The sequence below is a fragment of the Antedon bifida genome, chromosome 11 (genome assembly GCF_963402885.1).
Source record: "Antedon bifida chromosome 11, ecAntBifi1.1, whole genome shotgun sequence".
NCBI classification, from domain to species: domain Eukaryota; kingdom Metazoa; phylum Echinodermata; class Crinoidea; order Comatulida; family Antedonidae; genus Antedon; species Antedon bifida.
Genome location: NC_136236.1, coordinates 14,219,922 through 14,236,669, shown reverse-complemented (window position 1 = coordinate 14,236,669; position 16,748 = coordinate 14,219,922). Strand labels below are relative to the sequence as shown.

Sequence of the window (16,748 nt, the reverse complement as noted above, 5' to 3'; positions counted from 1 at the left end):
GGAAAACAGTTAAAAATGTCAGTGTTTTGTAAACTACAGTTTACCTGTTTTACAAGGTACATTTTTAGCACCATAATATTAACAGTTACAAACATGTGATCAACCCCACAATGCACCATAATATTAACAGTTACAAACATGTGATCAACCCCACAATGCACCATAATATTAACAGTTACAAACATGTGATCAACCCCACAATGCACCATAATATTAACAGTTACAAACATGTGATCAACCCCATAATGCACCATAATATTAACAGTTACAAACATGTGATCAACCCCATAATGCAGTAAACTTTTAAACACATTAATACAATTGAGATATAGTTCATTAAATTGTAAACCAGTAAAATAACTTGCATGTCAAGACAGGTTCGTCAAGCTGTCTGCTAGACTTCGTCAGGTGTTGTGTGTTATGATGCCGATTGGACTCCTTTCCAGCCAACTGACCGAGTCTACCTGACAAGCACCCTGTCTTGACACGCAAGTTATTTTACTGGTTTACAATTTAATGAACAATATCTCAATACTAATCGAAACCAGAGGAACATGTTTTCACCATTAAACACAATTTTTAGATTTCTGAATTTTTTCTCAAGAGAAGCATTTATTTTTGAAAATCATCAACAACAAAAAACCACCAAAAACTTAATGGTTGATTAGCTATACCTTACCAATTTGTCAATTAGTATTATTAAATTATTTTTACAAAATTGTAGGCCCTAACCAAACATTTGTTCAATTGTTAGTTAACAATAATAATTATTAAGTCACTACAAATGCAGTATATTATTTTCATAATTTATTAACCATTTATCCATATACTACAATAGTATTTTCAGTCAAACTGAATAATATTTGTTTTAGGTTATTTTCTTATGTTTAACATTCTTAAACCTCTCTGGACAACAAGACATTTTGGGCCTGCCCAAAGGTTTACTATAAATATATTTAACGAAAAATCAATGAACCTTGAATCTCCCAGCGATACAATGAATTGAAAATGTGATAAAAATGTGAACCTTCTGCTTGTTATACTGAGAGTGGCGCTTGTTGCGGTTGATTGCACAGCATTTTTCACCTTAAATGAAGTATGCTGGATGATCATTAGAGTTAATAATAATAATAATATAACAATTTATTTAGCGCACATATCCATTAAAGTGCTCAAGGCGAGTTCCAAATTGTCCGCAATTATTACAAAGATCAAATCACTACATTTCATCAATACTTATGATATTAGTTAATTTTTACCCAGGGTAAAGGCCTCTCCATATTTCTCTATTTTGTGCTGCTTTCATCCATCCATCTTTGTCATGATCTACCATACTTTAGGGTTTTGTGTCGTTTTTTGTCTCTATTCAGTGACATCTTTTTCCATAATATTAGTAACTATAACTACTTAAAAAATAAACAACTGAAAAATTTTCTTTTGATACAATAATAAATTTTAATTTAGAAATTTAATAAAGAAATATTTATCGTAGAGTGTTAAGCCTGCATTAAACTATTTAGCTTTTACTACAGTATGAACAAATGTGTTCCTGCCTTCTGTTAATCCTACATAACATTTACAAGTGGATATTAAGCAATTGATTAATACTACCATATAGAAATACCTGACATTTGTTTGGACTTCTACAAAACAAATTGTTGTATTACGTTATAACAGATATACAGTATGAGCTGATTACTCTGTATAAACTATAGTCCAAGAACAGGTTCACTTGTGATTGAACCTCCCATGTTGATTACAAAGCTGCCTCTTGACTTTGAGATGGAAGTTTAAATCTTTTCCAGTTGTCAGCGAACAAAATTAGATTTTACACGCTCAATAATTTTACAATTATGAGAACAGTAAAATGGTTCGGTAAGTAAATTGATATTTAATTATAATATAATAATAATAATTATAAAACATCATTGTCAATTTACGCATTACTTGGTTGTGGAATCTTTGTTTCAATAGGTAACGACAGCGGTTGCGCCACATCACCTAGTGACTTTTCACAAGAAACATCGCTTGAAACTGGCATAGAACATGGTTGGCGGACATCACTTTCAGAAGAACCATTTGTGCAAGATAAATGGGCCATTGATGCTGATTGCAAACTTTGCTGGTTATCAGATGTAGAGATTCCTGTAATATTGGCCGACTGCTCTGGGACGGAATTCAACCTCTCTTTAGAAAGTGGTTGTTGAAGCTCAGAAGTGATGTCAGATTTCTCTGGTGCAGAATGAAACCTTTCATTCTCTTTCGGAACATTTTGTTCAGTTACTGCTGCTTTTTGATAAACTGACATCTCGCCATTCTTCAATTCTTGTGGCTGTTGAAAATTGTGACTTTGTGATGGTGGCACCATCATATGATGTTGAAGGAACTGTGGGCCAGCAGGTGATTGCATACCAGGTGTAAGAGAAGGATCTGGAATGAAACTACCATCGGTATCTGTGTATTTAGGTACAAAAGGATTTATAGAAGGAATGGATCCTGGAGTTTTGAGATCATTCTGCTGTTGGTTCAAATCAGAAGATATATCGGATTGTGATTGATGTTGAGGAATATACTGTACTCTAACATTTTGCATGTCATATGCATTCGGAAACTGCGGATGTCCAAAATTATCCATTCCTGACTGCAGCATTCCTGGAGAGCCATATGCAGGATACGGGATTCTTTGCGGATATGCGAGAGAATAATTCTGATTGAAGCTGCTGCCAGTTGTCGGCATTGAGGAGTCGTAGACGTGACTTGTTGGTACGGATGATGGTGTTTGGACAGAGGAACCAGGAGTTGCTTCTGTTGAATATCCACAAGAGTACAACCGTGATGATGACAGGCTGTTGTCGCTCGATTGACAAGGCCCCTCTTTGTGCCATGAACTGATTTCCTCTGTGTTTACTCCATACCCAGAATTGGTAAGTGCTCCTGTATTACCGTTGGGCATCGCAATGTGAAGACCTTCTAGTTTGTGTTTTAACTTCTGTGTTTCGGACATGTTACCATTCATTTTTGTCTTCATCTCATCATCTGGATGTTCATATGTGTTGCTAGTGGCAATTTTTTTTTCTGTTCCAGCAGGTTTTATGGTAACACCACTATTCATTGGAGATTGCATCATAGGGTCACCAATCGACCCATAACCTCCTATGGGATAAGTAAAGTAAAACATTTATTATGTACATTATACAATCTGATATGGATGTTTTTACATTAATGTACATAGCCTGGCTTTATGATTATGAAAAGACTGAAATAATGTATATACCTTCTCTCCTAGATTTCATAGCCATTCGACTTCTGCATTTGTTGTTCAAGATGTTTAGATTTTCTACCACCTACAGTAAGTGAAAAAAAGAGAAAGAAGCTTTTATATTTCAACAAAGCCAAATTGTTAACACTAGATTATGTTTCATATGTTGTAGTTTGTTAGGGCTTGTATTATATATATGTGGGCTAGTGGTAGCCCACTGGGTAAGTGGTACCCTGATTAAAGTAATATTAACTTTAATTTCTCAATTCTTACGCTTTCCATTTCTGGGCGGTTCCTAAATTTGTGTTCTGTACATTCAGACGAGATATCAAGGAGCTCGCCGGCCAGATCCCATGGCCAAGACGGACACTTTTCATCTTTCAGCATGTCTGTTGTTACTTGTTGTTGATCGTTGCTTTCCTTTATATGTGCAACAAGTTCGTTCTGTATACAAAATAGATTTAATTCAGATAATAACATTTCTGATTGAATTTTTAACTTTCAGCTACAGACAGGGGATTTTAAAGACTGGCATAAAGTTAACGGATATAATAAGGCAAGAACAAAACCAATTCATACAATTTATAGAAATAAAGTCATACCAAATACTGGTGCTGTCGTGGTTCTCGTTTTTCATCAAATGCCCTCTGTCCTGTCAAAACTTCCATAAGAACCTATTAATTTAGAAAATATATTTAATTAATTAAAAAATTGGGGTAGTTGTGGTAACTACCACAACACAGATTAGTATGTGCACATGTCTGTTACAGCCTATTGGGTTAGACTTTGCAGTGCCAAAATATAAGTAAACCTTACCACGCCAAAACTGTACACATCCACTTTAGTTGATAATTTAAAGTTGCGTCGATATTCTTCGGGTAGATACGGTAAAGTACCATGAGCTTCTGCGGTCTTCATTATCGTGTAAAGTTTGCCACCGGTTGGACCGTGTCGAGCAAGACCAAAGTCGCCAATCTTTGGTATGAAGTCTTTACCAAGTAAAATATTCGCACTAATGAAGAAATGCAAAATTGTTTATGTTTCTAGTTGTCCCATGACCTAGAGGATGGTAGGGGCGTGTCAGATGAGATACAGTAGTAGTACTCATCATGATATGATACACAGTCATAAGCTATATCTCCCAGTGGTGCCTATCTCCTCTCCGGGCTGACTCGGGGTTTTGGATTTTCAGGATGGTCGTCTTTAGTCTCCTGAACCAACGCCATTTTGGTTGGTTTATGTTCATTTAACAAAGTTGATTTTTGTCATTCATTATAATATTTTTATGCCAAATACCTTTTGATGTCACCATGTATGAGCGGTTTATCAGGCTGTGCACGGTGGAGGAAGTTCAGTCCTATAGCAGCACCAAGAACAATCATATGCCTTGTTGGCCAATCAAGGGGTCTGCGTCTGTCCTTTAAAGACAAATTTGTTTATATGTCGTTATTGAAGGAAGACTGGAACAAACATCACCGTCTTTAAGACGTTAAGATGATGGTTATGGATTATAGCAATTTATTAGATGACTTACTCGACATAAAAGGTTGTCCTCCAGGGATCCGTTTTCGCAGTACTCGTAGAGAAGACATGGTAATGGTCCATCGTAGGAGTAGCCAAGTAAAGTTACAATATTTTGGTGTCGGTATCTGTGAGAGAAGGTGAAAATTAGTATAAAAAATTAATTTACTTAATAGACAATTTTGACACACACATACATAGATATTTGAAAGGTTTATAGATAGGGACAAATAAATAGAAATTTGCTAGAAAATTGATTATAAACAAAACAAAGTAATAAACCAACCTGACGAGTGCTGGAATTTCTTTCATGTAATCTGAACATGCAAATTTCTCGGTATCATGTCCCATTTCAGATTTCTAAAAACAAAAAATGTCGGAGAACAAAATTATTCATGTTATTGTTTGTCTTATAATTCCAGAGTATTGGCTTCAATTCCTCAAATGGAAACATGAGATATTTATCATGTAAGTATTTATAATTTTTGATGATATTTACTTTATCAAAATATAAGGAAAGAACAAAAGGTCTCAACGTACCTGCTTCAGCCGCTTAACCGCAAAAGACGAGAAATCAATTTTAGCAAAATAGACCGTACCAAAAGCGCCCTCACCACGTTTATACTCATCACTGAAGTTATTAGTTGCGCTGACAATTTTTTCGTGTGGGTAACTGTTTAGAAAGTTGAACGCGCTCAATGCTGTGAAGAAATTGTTTGTGAAAGTCAATTGCATTTAAGATTTGAATAACTTTATGCATTTAATACATATTTAAGTTTGTTATATGCATTTAAGTTTGTTATATGCTTTAGGTTTGTTATTTGCATATTTAAGTTTGTTTATGCATATTTAAGTTTGTTATATGCATATTTAAGTTTGTTATTTGCATATTTAAGTTTGTTTACGCATATTTAAGTTTATTTATGCATATTTAAGTTTGTTTATGCATATTTAATTTTGTTTATGCATATTTAAGTTTGTTTATGCATATTTAAATTTGTTTATGCATAATTTAAGTTTGTTTACAATGACTGCTTCAACTTACTCATTGTCTTCATTGTTGAAGACTTTGTGCTCTGATTGTCTGATGTTGTCATATGACGATAACGGTGGTCTATATCCGGTGACATCAACTGTTTGTTGCAATGTGTGTCCATGTTCGGATTCAAAAAAGGGGCATCAGCCGGCTTCATGTAATACTGACCGTTTGGAGCGGCACTCGCTCCGGTTTGCAAGTACTGACCATTCTGCCATATGTTCTCTACTGGTGCTCGGTCAATTGGTCTATGGGGGTTGGTGTAATAGTAATTTGGCTGTTCATGGGGATACATTTTTTCTGAGCTCATATGATGGGGTAACGGAGGTCCCGGAAGATGTGACGGGTGCATATCTGAAAGAATTCATGTATAACATTTATTTTGGTCCAATACTCTTGTTGTTGACTGATGTATAATCTATAAACTGTATTGTTAGGCTGTGGTTATAAGCACACTAAAAAAGGGCTTATTGAGAACACAATATTTAAATAACACTACCTGGGAATTGTCTGTTTTGTCTTGGTGGTGGTGGTTGACCAGTTTCTGCTATTTTCCCACTACACAAGTCTATTTTATAGTGCTCACTTTCATCAACTTTAGTAAAAATAAAATATATGTAACCAGATTAAGTTGATTCAGATTTAGTATATGGATAGGCATAGGGAGGGTGACATTCCTGATTAAGTCCAGATATTGGGTAAACTTGTGATGATGGGGCAAACTCACATGCATCTCAAAAGAGTGACTAAGAGGTTAAGACAATGGAACCCTAATATATGTAGCCAAAACATCAGCAAGGGTTCGAGACTCCCTCGCTCCATGGTTCTGGTGGTACCACCAGTCTTCTTGGATAAGGACTATAAACTGTAGGTCCAGCGTACACATTTAGCTCCTAGAACCTAGTAGATTTTTTGAGATGTACACACACAGTATCTGTCACTCACAGGCCACTAATCAAAACTGGGCCCTCTGGGGAGACCAGTATAAATAAAAAGAAAAAAAAACACATTCGCAAAAACAATCAAAAGGTTGAATAAAATCAAACTTTATACCAAAATCTTTTATAATGTCCATTGCTCGTCCATTTTTCATGTTGTAAAGTGCATTGTAAAGTTCAATGACACTGTGATTCATATAGTCCCACGTTCGTAGCATCTTTCCAGTAGGACTTGCTCCTGGCCGGAACATCTCCAGTGCCAACATCTCAATTTCATCATTATGAAAACCAAGATCAGCAGCTGTAAGAAAAATATTAAATGTAAATATAAATGCAGCCAGGCCACCTCCGGCTAGATGGAAAGACCAAATCCCAAAGGATGGCAGATTATCTCCAGTGAGTGGTCAAGGCCAACCAGTCCTGACCTGTCCGGCCTCCAGATAGATGGGAAGAAAAAATCCCAAAGGATACAAGCTTGGACATCCAGCAAGCAGAAGACTATGTCATGGAAAAAAGGGAATGGCGGATCCAGTGAGCGGCCAAGGGGACAACCAGTCCTGATCTATCCGGCCTACAGCTAGATGGAAAGACCAAATCCTAAAGGATACAAGCTTGGACATCCGGCAAGCAGAAGACTATGTCATGGAAAGAAGGGAATGGCGGATTATCTCCAGTAGTCAGCCAATGGGACAACCAGTCCCGAGAATTTAATGATAATGATGATGATGAATGTTCTCCAGAACCAATTGTCCTTCTTTCCTTAAACTCACTTTTGTTTTGTTTCAATAAAAGTTAATTAACACTAAACATAAAAACAAAATCACATTTTAATCTATAAATAATAATAAATTATTATTAATGTAGGCCAATATTAATTTTATTGGAAGTAACGCATGTATGAATCCCTTCTTCGTATTAATCTTGACCGGATAGTAAATCGTGACGATTTTAGTTAGGGGACTTCCCTTTCCAATGTAGATCAAAATTATTATGATTGTACTCAACGGTACTAAATAATATACGGATATGATATAATCGTGGTTTTAGAAAATGAAAAGATTAGCCTAAACTTTTTCAGAAGCTCCTCAAATAAGTGTCTTGCTTACCAAGTCTTCTCCAATTCATATCAGTCGACTCCGCCACGTCCAGAAGCCTACATAACCTTTGAAATGCCGAGGCTGGGATGTCACGGATATATCGTATCTTCGCACGTTGTGCTGGAAAACGATGGATATTTCCTAATGCAGCCATGATTATGTGCCTTTACTTTGATGTCGAACTACCTGAAAACCGACAGCGAAATCATAGATCATATAATAATATGCATTACAATAACAAACAATCAATCTCTCTCTACATCATCGCGATCGAAATGGCAAACGCAAACAAGGAAGTAACATCGGTTGTGACGTCATAGAAAAGAACAAGGGGATTTCCCTATTTTGTCCCTCTCTATGAATGGGATATAAAACAATAACACAATTAATGTATGATGATGTCATGATCAATAGATGTCACGACAAATCGTGGATTCTTTTAAAAACAAAAATAGAACAATATTTAATAATTATGACGTATTTAATAAGTCATCAATGCGTAATTGTATGCGGATGTGGAGAAAAAGATAGCGAGTGGGAGGGGTGGCATAATGTTGGATTATTCATAGGCCCAATGTAATTGTCTCTTTTTTTAAGACCCAAAACAATGAGTACAAAATTGATTTATAGCTTTAAGGATTTTGATATAAATAAGTATAGCCTAGTTTCCGTAGTATCATAAGTATAACAAGACGATATAATTATAGTATCAAATGATATTTCCTCCAACTCGGTAAATTGGATATGTATTTATGTAACTAGTATACTCAAATACCCCTCTCTATGCAATGGTTGAGTCAGGCACAGCAAAACGATGCAGATTTAGTTCTAAATTTTCTCGGAGAAAACGTAGGTTTTATTTGCGTATAATCCTAGAGCATGCATTCAATTATACATTTTAAATAGATAATGATATTTATTGCAATGTTATTATTCTAGTTAACGTTAAATGTGTAGTTTAGGTAATAATCACATAAATTTAATAAGTAGGCCGACGGTCAACAGAACAGACGGAACCAGAGCCGTTGGAAGTGCGGTGGGTTATATAGAGATAAAGCTACCCGAACTCACGTCACGTGTCTGAGGCCTAGAAGTTAGACGATTCCACTTACAAATAGGGGTGTAAATGTTAAATTTTCAAAAAGAATGTCTTTATTGTTTTGTTTCAAGTGAATCGATTACAAATGTCAGAAAAAATTAATTTGATACTTGATTGTGATGTTGGAGTTGACGATGCTCTGGCTGTCATGTTGGCCCTAGCAACGCCCAATATTAATTTAATGGCCATCACTTGCGTTGCCGGAAATGCTACTATCGATAAAGTATGCATCAACACACTCAAAGTGCTTAAAGTTTGTGACAGACTTGATGTGAGTAATAATACTTAATTATTTTAAATAATTTTTTTTTTTTAATTAAAAAATATGCTTTAATAATTACAGTACAATTTTATTATCATTATGGCCAGTTTGATTATGGGATCGGTGCATTATTTGTTTCAGGTTGCAGTGTATCGCGGAGCATGTTTTGGTATTATTGGTGGTACCTTCAGAGGTACACCATACCATGGTGTGGATGGCATGGGAGATGTACAAAACATTCCGCAACCTGACATCAAGTTGATAAAGGAAGAAGTGGCAGCCATTGCTCTGGTGAGGATGGTAAATGAGAGACCTGGAGAGATCAGCATAGCTGCTATTGGTCCGTTGACAAACATCGCAATCGCTATGAAACTAGATCCACATTTCACAGAGAAAGTGAAGGAGATTGTAATAATGGGTGGAGAATTAAAAGGTAATTGTAATCATTGTATCTACTACTGTTGCAGTACATGCTAATTACAGTACATCAGCGCATGGAAGAATTATTTAGTTCCTCCACGACAGTTGGTTTGAGTCGTGCTCAGATATTGTATATTGAATTTTTTTTAATGCGACTTGAGCACTCTTGAGTGATATGTGCGCTATATAACTTAATATAATTATTATACACCTACCAATTTTTTGAATATAATAATATAATATCTTTTTCAGGCAGAGCTGCAGCATTCCTGACATCTGAATTCAACTTCACCTCTGACCCAGAAGCTGTTCATGTTGTACTTAATGAGAGCAAATGCCCTATTGTAATTATACCATATGAAATCTGCCAAAATAATGGCTTTGACTTTGTAAGTAGAGTAACCATTCTTCTATAGCTTGATCTCTGTCTACACTATCAAACTAGTTTGACAACAAAATTGTGATGTGCCTAAATAGGATAGAGATGTGTCCAAATATGGTAGTGATATCATCATGTCCATATATATTTTATGTCATATAAATATAATATTAAATAAATATTGAGAGTGTAGACAGAGCTTCACTCCACTCTTCAGTGGGTTCCAATTTGCTGAATGAATTTTTTTTTTTTTTGCTTTTGTTTTTCCTTACTCTGTATTATCTGTTTCTTTTCAATAAATGAAATAGTACATATGCCTACTTCATATTTGGCTCGAACAGTAATGGTCCGTTTTTAATATTACAGCTGCAAGAATTTCCAATTTTCTTTTTTTTTTTCAGGATTACTATATAAGCACGATATCACAGGATAATAAAAAGGCAAATTTTATCAAGGCCATTACATCAAACAGTTTAAGACGGGAACAGAGTAGAGCACATATATATACACCGTGGGATTTTTACGCACTCGCTTATCTCGTAGATAGATCTGTCGTGACTAACATGGCAAACGTTCTTGTACAAGTAGAACTACATGGAAGTTTGACACGAGGCAAAATGGTGCCTGACTGGAATCATAAAGTGCGGAAAGATCATAATATTAATATAATTATGGAACTAGATATTGATAAAATCAAAATGTTGTTTTTAAAGATGTGTTCAAATGCTTGACACAAAGATGTGTTCAAATGCTTGACACAAAGTTGTGTTCAAATGCTTGACACAAAGTTGTGTTCAAATGCCTGACACAAAGTTGTGTTCAAATGCCTGACACAAAGATGTGTTCAAATGCTTGGCACAAAGATGCGTTCAAATGCCTGACACAAAGATGTGTTCAAATGCCTGACACAAAGATGTGTTCAAATGCCTGACACAAAGATGTGTTCAAATGCCTGACACAAAGATGTGTTCAAATGCTTGGCACAAAGATGCGTTCAAATGCCTGACACAAAGTTGTGTTCAAATGCTTGGCACAAAGATGCGTTCAAATGCCTGACACAAAGATGTGTTCAAATGCCTGATACAAAGAAATATAAGAAATTATGTTCTTTACATTGTTTTGTAATTTACTTGTCACTTCATGTCACTCAATTTAGTACAATAGGGCTACAATCTGTTGTTGTGACCATCCTTGTTAAAAATGTTGGTTGAATTAAATAAAAATAAATACATTTTCAATACTAATAATCATTTTCATATGTCTAGACTGTAATGTGACTGCTAGTAAACCAGAGTGATAAACCAACCTGATTTAAGCATTGTTTATTAAACCCTTCCCCTCTTGCTCCTTTCCGCTCCTTTTTCCACTCCTCTTTTTTTTTAAATAAACAGTTAAGTATAGTTTTTGAGATTGTAGATAACTAGGTTAGCCTGTCCTACATTTTTATGTAATTTCCTATAATAAGAAAGCAACAGGATATTGTAATTACCTTGACCTTAGAAGCTAATGAAACCACATGATTTGGTTTATTGCCTACTATTATTTGATAATACCAGGTTAAAAAGAAGTAGGTAAGTGCACAATTGAAATATCAGTATTGTTATTTTAAAATTATAATCATTAAAAGTATAAAACTAAGCTTGTTGTACATTTTATCTACTAGAACAATGGAAGGAAAACTTAAATTAATCATTGATTGTGATGTTGGAGTAGACGATTGCCTTGCCATAATGTTAGCCCTAGCAACACCTCATGTCGAGTTACAAGCTGTCTCATGTGTGGCAGGAAATGTAGATGTTGACAAAGTCTGCGTAAATGCCCTGAAAGTGCTTGATGTTTGTAACCAGCTACAGGTAAATTAGCTATGAATTAAAAGAAAGTAAATTGGGCCGGGCCTTGGTATAATGGGATGACCTGCTATCTATTCAAAACCCATGTTTGCTAGAATCTTGGTTTGAAAAATAAACGTTATTATACAATAAATGAAAACAATTTCTATCTACTTGTATTTTATCAAACTTAATCCAAATGTAGTCAATATTCAGAAAAGTATATCTAATACTAGATACTGTAACCTGTTTTTTCTCTCTGCCCATGGCCATTTTTATTTTATTGTTAACTTTTTTATTTTCTTGTAAAATATTTCTTTGAAAAAATAAATGCCAGGTTCCCGTATATAAAGGGTGTACAACTGGTCTTCTTGGTGAACGATTACGAGCCACCTTTTATCATGGCATTGATGGCCTAGGAAATGCCAAGAACATAGCCCAACCTGACATCAATTTGATAAAGGAAGAAGTGGCAGCCATTGCACTGGTGAGAATGGTAAATGAGAGACCTGGAGAGATCAGCATAGCTGCTATTGGTCCGTTGACAAACATTGCAATCGCTATGAAACTAGATCCACATTTCACAGAGAAAGTTAAAGAGATTGTAATAATGGGTGGAGAATTAGAAGGTAAAGAACTATTATTGTATAGATAATCTATTAATTGTTACTACTATAATGCACTCACTGAAAGGTTGGGAAACTGGGTCCTGATTTACAAAGAAAGTAAAAGAGATTTTACTAAAATATTTCTTAATTTCCCAATTTCTCAATCAATACCCCTTGATAGAGAAATCTTTTCTATTACCAGAAAGCCCTTGCTTACTGCCAGAATGGTGCCAGATCAACTTGGATGGTGTTTTGAAACAGAATTGCATTGTCATGAAAGCAGTAATTGAGTGGCTGAGCGATTAAAAAAGTGTGGAACTGGTGGTAGAACAAGGCTTCTCAGATATTAAAGGATGTGTCTCCAGTGTACACATCTGGCTCGTGTACGTGTGCACTTAAAAGAACCCAGTGCTTGGTGTTCTGGTCCATTTCAGTCATGTAGTAGGCTAACAACCCTACCAGTTGAATAACTTCTTATGGCGATCATATAGGGGACTTGTACCAATGGGAAGGAACAGAACTAACAGAGAAAGCAGTAATACATTTAAAATGCTTAGTATTCTAAATGTGTGTGTTCTTTACTTATAGGTAGAGCATCCATGACAACTGAATTTAATTTTACTTGTGACCCAGAAGCAGTGCATATTGTACTCGGTGAGAGCCAGTGTCCTGTCACTATTGTGCCATTTGAGGTTACCCGTCGTCATGCTTTCACATATGTACGTTGAAATTTAACATTTAGTAGTTTATTTTGGTAGTCATCAAACTTTAGTTTGCAAACTCTACACTAATTAGGGCCTACTACTGGAGGCTGTCACTTTGGCCATCTGCATAATCACGTGACTATTACAGTCTTATTCAATTAGAGGAGTCCACAAACCTCAAGAACTTCGGCACAGCCTATACTAACTTCTGGAAACTAGTTTTCTGCAGTTTGCCAACTAGTCTTCACTAATAAATGTTGGCAATATCTTTTAGTTTGCAAACTAAAGCTTGGTAGTGTAGACTAGGCTTTAATAACCTAGGAGTGATCTTTCAACCAAAATTTAAAAGATTCAAACTGGTTTATTCTACAAGAAGAAGAAATTACATTGCTTGCTGCACAAAATACAAATCTTATTAAATTGTGTTAAAATGTCAAAAAAAAGATAATACTTAATTTACCTTTAAAATAAGGTTTAATACTGTTCTACGACACTCACTAAAATCAAATTTCTGTAATATTTTCGGAGCGGGTGTTTGCTGACTGACGACTGATTGACTCCCTACTTCTGGACGCAGATGGCATCCTACTAGGTGTTTCTAGTAGAGAGTCATAGACTTTTGAAAGTTCTCGGCCCCCGTCTCTGTTTAGGGTTGGACTGGATTCTCTTTCAATATAAATAGCCTCCCGTATTTTCCTGGGAATTAATTTGTCCTCTCGGCGTAAAACCTTGACGTTAGATTTATCAAGTTCGTGGCCTGTGGTTTTAAGGTGTTAATTTAAGTTACCTTATTCCTTGGGGTAGGCAGGAGAAAAGATGGCGGTTTGTGAAAAAAAACTAGTGCTCTCAAATGTCCGCCATGAATGCGCCTCTATTCAATTTCCATAGGACTGTTTTACATTACATTTTTACCCTAATACTATTAGAATTTTGTTAATTCAACCCTAATACTATTCGAAATTTGTTAATGGTTTTCTTCTCTATCAGGAATTCCTTGAAGATTTGTTATCAAGAGAAACGAGAAAAGCAAAGTTTGTGAAATCAATCACGGCTAACAGCATTGAGGTAGACCGACGCAAAAACCATCTGTACACACCATGTGACTTGTACGCTGTGGCTTATCTTGTTGACCAGTCATGCGTAACCAAAATGGAACGCGTGCATGTGCAGGTTGAACTGCATGGGAGTTTAACACGCGGCAAAATGATACCAGACTGGAATGGAAAAATATCAAAGAAACATGACATTAGTATTATAATGAGTATGAATATGGAAAAGCTTAGGAAATTATTCTCAACAATAATGTAACTTCAGCCTGAGAAAATATGAAATAATAAGTATAGATTAAGGTGATGATAGCGACAAATCTTTTGAGGCTTAAAGTTCAATGTTTTGCTTTTTTAAATATAATTAAGTTTTTTGTATACAATATCGCACAATGACACACTTTCATATACTATTACATCCCGTAATATGTGGTTATGAGATTATTGATATGATCAGCGAGTTCAGCGAATTTCTTAATCAACAAAAAATACATCTTAACCACAAACTTGAGGGAAGTCCTTGTTTAATCTTTCCATTCTTTGTTTACATTTCAAGATGTATTTTGTGATTACTTTTATTATTATAATAAATGTAAAAAATAACGTGTAAAGGGGATATGACTACTTATTTACCTATTTATGACCCATATTCCACAGATATAGGTGACCCTAAACAGCATTTGCTGACAATCAAGGGGCCCTCATATAAACATTATTAAAAAAAACATATATGGAAAAAGAAAAAAGAATGAACTATGTTTAACAAAATAAAAATATATATTATATATTTACATAAATACAAAAATATAGCCTACAATACTATACAAAACGTTGAGTTTTTTCTTTTGGAATTAAATGTTTTTTTAGAGCAGACTTAAAATGATTTATTGTTACCGCATTTCTTAGTTTGGTGGGTAGCATATTCAGGTATGTTGGTGATTGTATCTTTCTTGTCAAGAATATTTCCTTAACAGTGTAAATACTGTAGGCCTAATATTGAGCTAATGTAAATACTGTAATATTGAGCAAATTGTAACTAATGTTTGTTCAATTTTTTTTAGAGTTACATGTTTAAAGCACTTATTTTGCTTATTTTGTATCATATTTCATTATCATTTCTTATTGTATTTGTATATGTTTTTATTTTGATTTTGGAATAAAAATGTCGATTAAATACACCAACTTCTAATAATATACGCAATTTAGCTTTGATTAAAAAATGCGTTCAACGCTATAAACACACAAAAAAGCGTCTCATATCAAAAAAGCTACAATTCATACAACATACACATTGTAGTTGAAGTTACCGTTTTTTGTTAATTCATGTACAGTATATAATACAGGGATTTTTTGTCGACAATTTGCCAAAAAATGTCGACTTTTTCAACTTGTAATGAAAAATTACAGTATTGAATTTTTTTTTATTTAATACATCGATCATATGATAAACCGCCTAAAATTGACAGTTTTTAGTCCGCCAGTATTCAAAACATCTTCTTAGGCCCCATTTGTCAATTGTCCGGTTCCATTATTTAATGACTTTGATGATCCCTCACGTGTTGTTCCAAATGTGTTCCATTTCTTTTTGCGTTCTTTACTGCTCCCGACAGAGAATGGCTCGTGGCCTTAGTTACAGGTATTTTTTTCCAAAACAATTGCCAAATTTCGAGCCTTTCCTTTTGTTGACGACATAACTGGTTAGGCCTACTATGGCACTATAAGATGATGATAACACAATATTGAATAATTAAACGAGAGGTGCCCGTAAGTTGTGTTTCTACACTGTCCTCACCCTCCCACCCTAGTAAGGTGTGATTTTTAAAAATTATAAACACTACAAATTGATATATTGTGAAAGTATTGTGTGGAATCTATTTTGTTGGTAAGGTAAGTTTGGTTTACGCATGCGCGATCACATCCCATGTAATTCCTACTATCAACCGGAGGAGAACAGACTAGAATCGCAACCAAACTTTAATTTTAAATTCGGTATATAGCCTAAATAAATTAATTTTGCCCCATTGTAATTTGTTTAAATAATTAGAAGAGGGGATTATTGTGCTGTGTTATCGGTCACTTCAATCGAATTTTTAGCTGAGATAGATCATGAATGATTCCACCGAACTTACGAGTTAAAATAACTATAGCGAGGCATTTAATGAATAGGCAAACTGCCTTAAAATGTGACATGTTTCAAGAATCTCTATTCTCATCATCAGAAGAACAGAAAAACGCCTAGAGTACTTATATACCAATAGGACAGGTTGTATGTAAATAAGGGAGTAATTAGCATGATAAAACAACAAGGAACGCAGGCAACAAACAATCATATGGCAAGCGTGACACCTAAGTTATATATTTGTTCAAGGAAGGTTTAGTCCATGTGATGTGGAGGGCTTCCTTGACCTTAAGTTTGAAAGCTAAATATTTAATTTGATTGAAATGAGGAAAATAATCATTTTTAGGCTAATTTAAAATGTTTGCAATGCAATTTCATTTCCTTTCAAATTTCGAAAATCGTTTAATATAGCAAGCCTAGCCTATATATAT

At 34.9% G+C, this 16,748-nt stretch overlaps 2 protein-coding genes across 6 annotated transcripts; one reads left to right on the top strand and one right to left on the bottom strand.

Annotated features, from left to right (window-relative positions):
* Positions 1-405: 405 nt before the first annotated feature.
* LOC144855961 (uncharacterized) lies at positions 406-8,134 on the bottom strand. Of its 2 annotated transcripts, none has more exons than XM_078713928.1 (13): positions 7,861-8,134; positions 6,870-7,055; positions 6,316-6,411; positions 5,826-6,170; positions 5,321-5,481; positions 5,067-5,140; positions 4,794-4,908; positions 4,556-4,677; positions 4,076-4,271; positions 3,862-3,933; positions 3,533-3,703; positions 3,275-3,344; positions 406-3,153 (listed from the first exon to the last, which is right to left on the bottom strand). In XM_078713928.1, the coding sequence occupies exons 1-13, from the start codon at positions 8,003-8,005 to the stop codon at positions 1,937-1,939; spliced, it is 2,970 nt and encodes a 989-aa protein (XP_078570054.1). In that variant the 5' UTR covers positions 8,006-8,134; the 3' UTR covers positions 406-1,936. The 2 variants fall into 2 exon arrangements, with proteins under 2 accessions (XP_078570054.1, XP_078570055.1); XM_078713929.1 differs by having other exon boundaries at positions 407-3,153; positions 8,038-8,102.
* A 478-nt stretch (positions 8,135-8,612) lies between these two features.
* LOC144855761 (inosine-uridine preferring nucleoside hydrolase-like) lies at positions 8,613-15,232 on the top strand. Of its 4 annotated transcripts, none has more exons than XM_078713683.1 (5): positions 8,613-8,700; positions 9,022-9,221; positions 9,354-9,664; positions 13,053-13,167; positions 14,140-15,232. In XM_078713683.1, the coding sequence occupies exons 1-5, from the start codon at positions 8,640-8,642 to the stop codon at positions 14,458-14,460; spliced, it is 1,008 nt and encodes a 335-aa protein (XP_078569809.1). In that variant the 5' UTR covers positions 8,613-8,639; the 3' UTR covers positions 14,461-15,232. The 4 variants fall into 4 exon arrangements, with proteins under 4 accessions (XP_078569809.1, XP_078569808.1, XP_078569811.1 ...); XM_078713682.1 differs by lacking the exons at positions 13,053-13,167; positions 14,140-15,232 and adding exons at positions 9,885-10,021; positions 10,413-11,642 and having other exon boundaries at positions 9,354-9,645; XM_078713685.1 differs by lacking the exons at positions 9,022-9,221; positions 9,354-9,664 and adding exons at positions 11,675-11,864; positions 12,178-12,469 and having other exon boundaries at positions 8,643-8,700; positions 13,037-13,167; positions 14,140-15,217.
* The last annotated feature ends 1,516 nt before the right edge of the window (positions 15,233-16,748 follow it).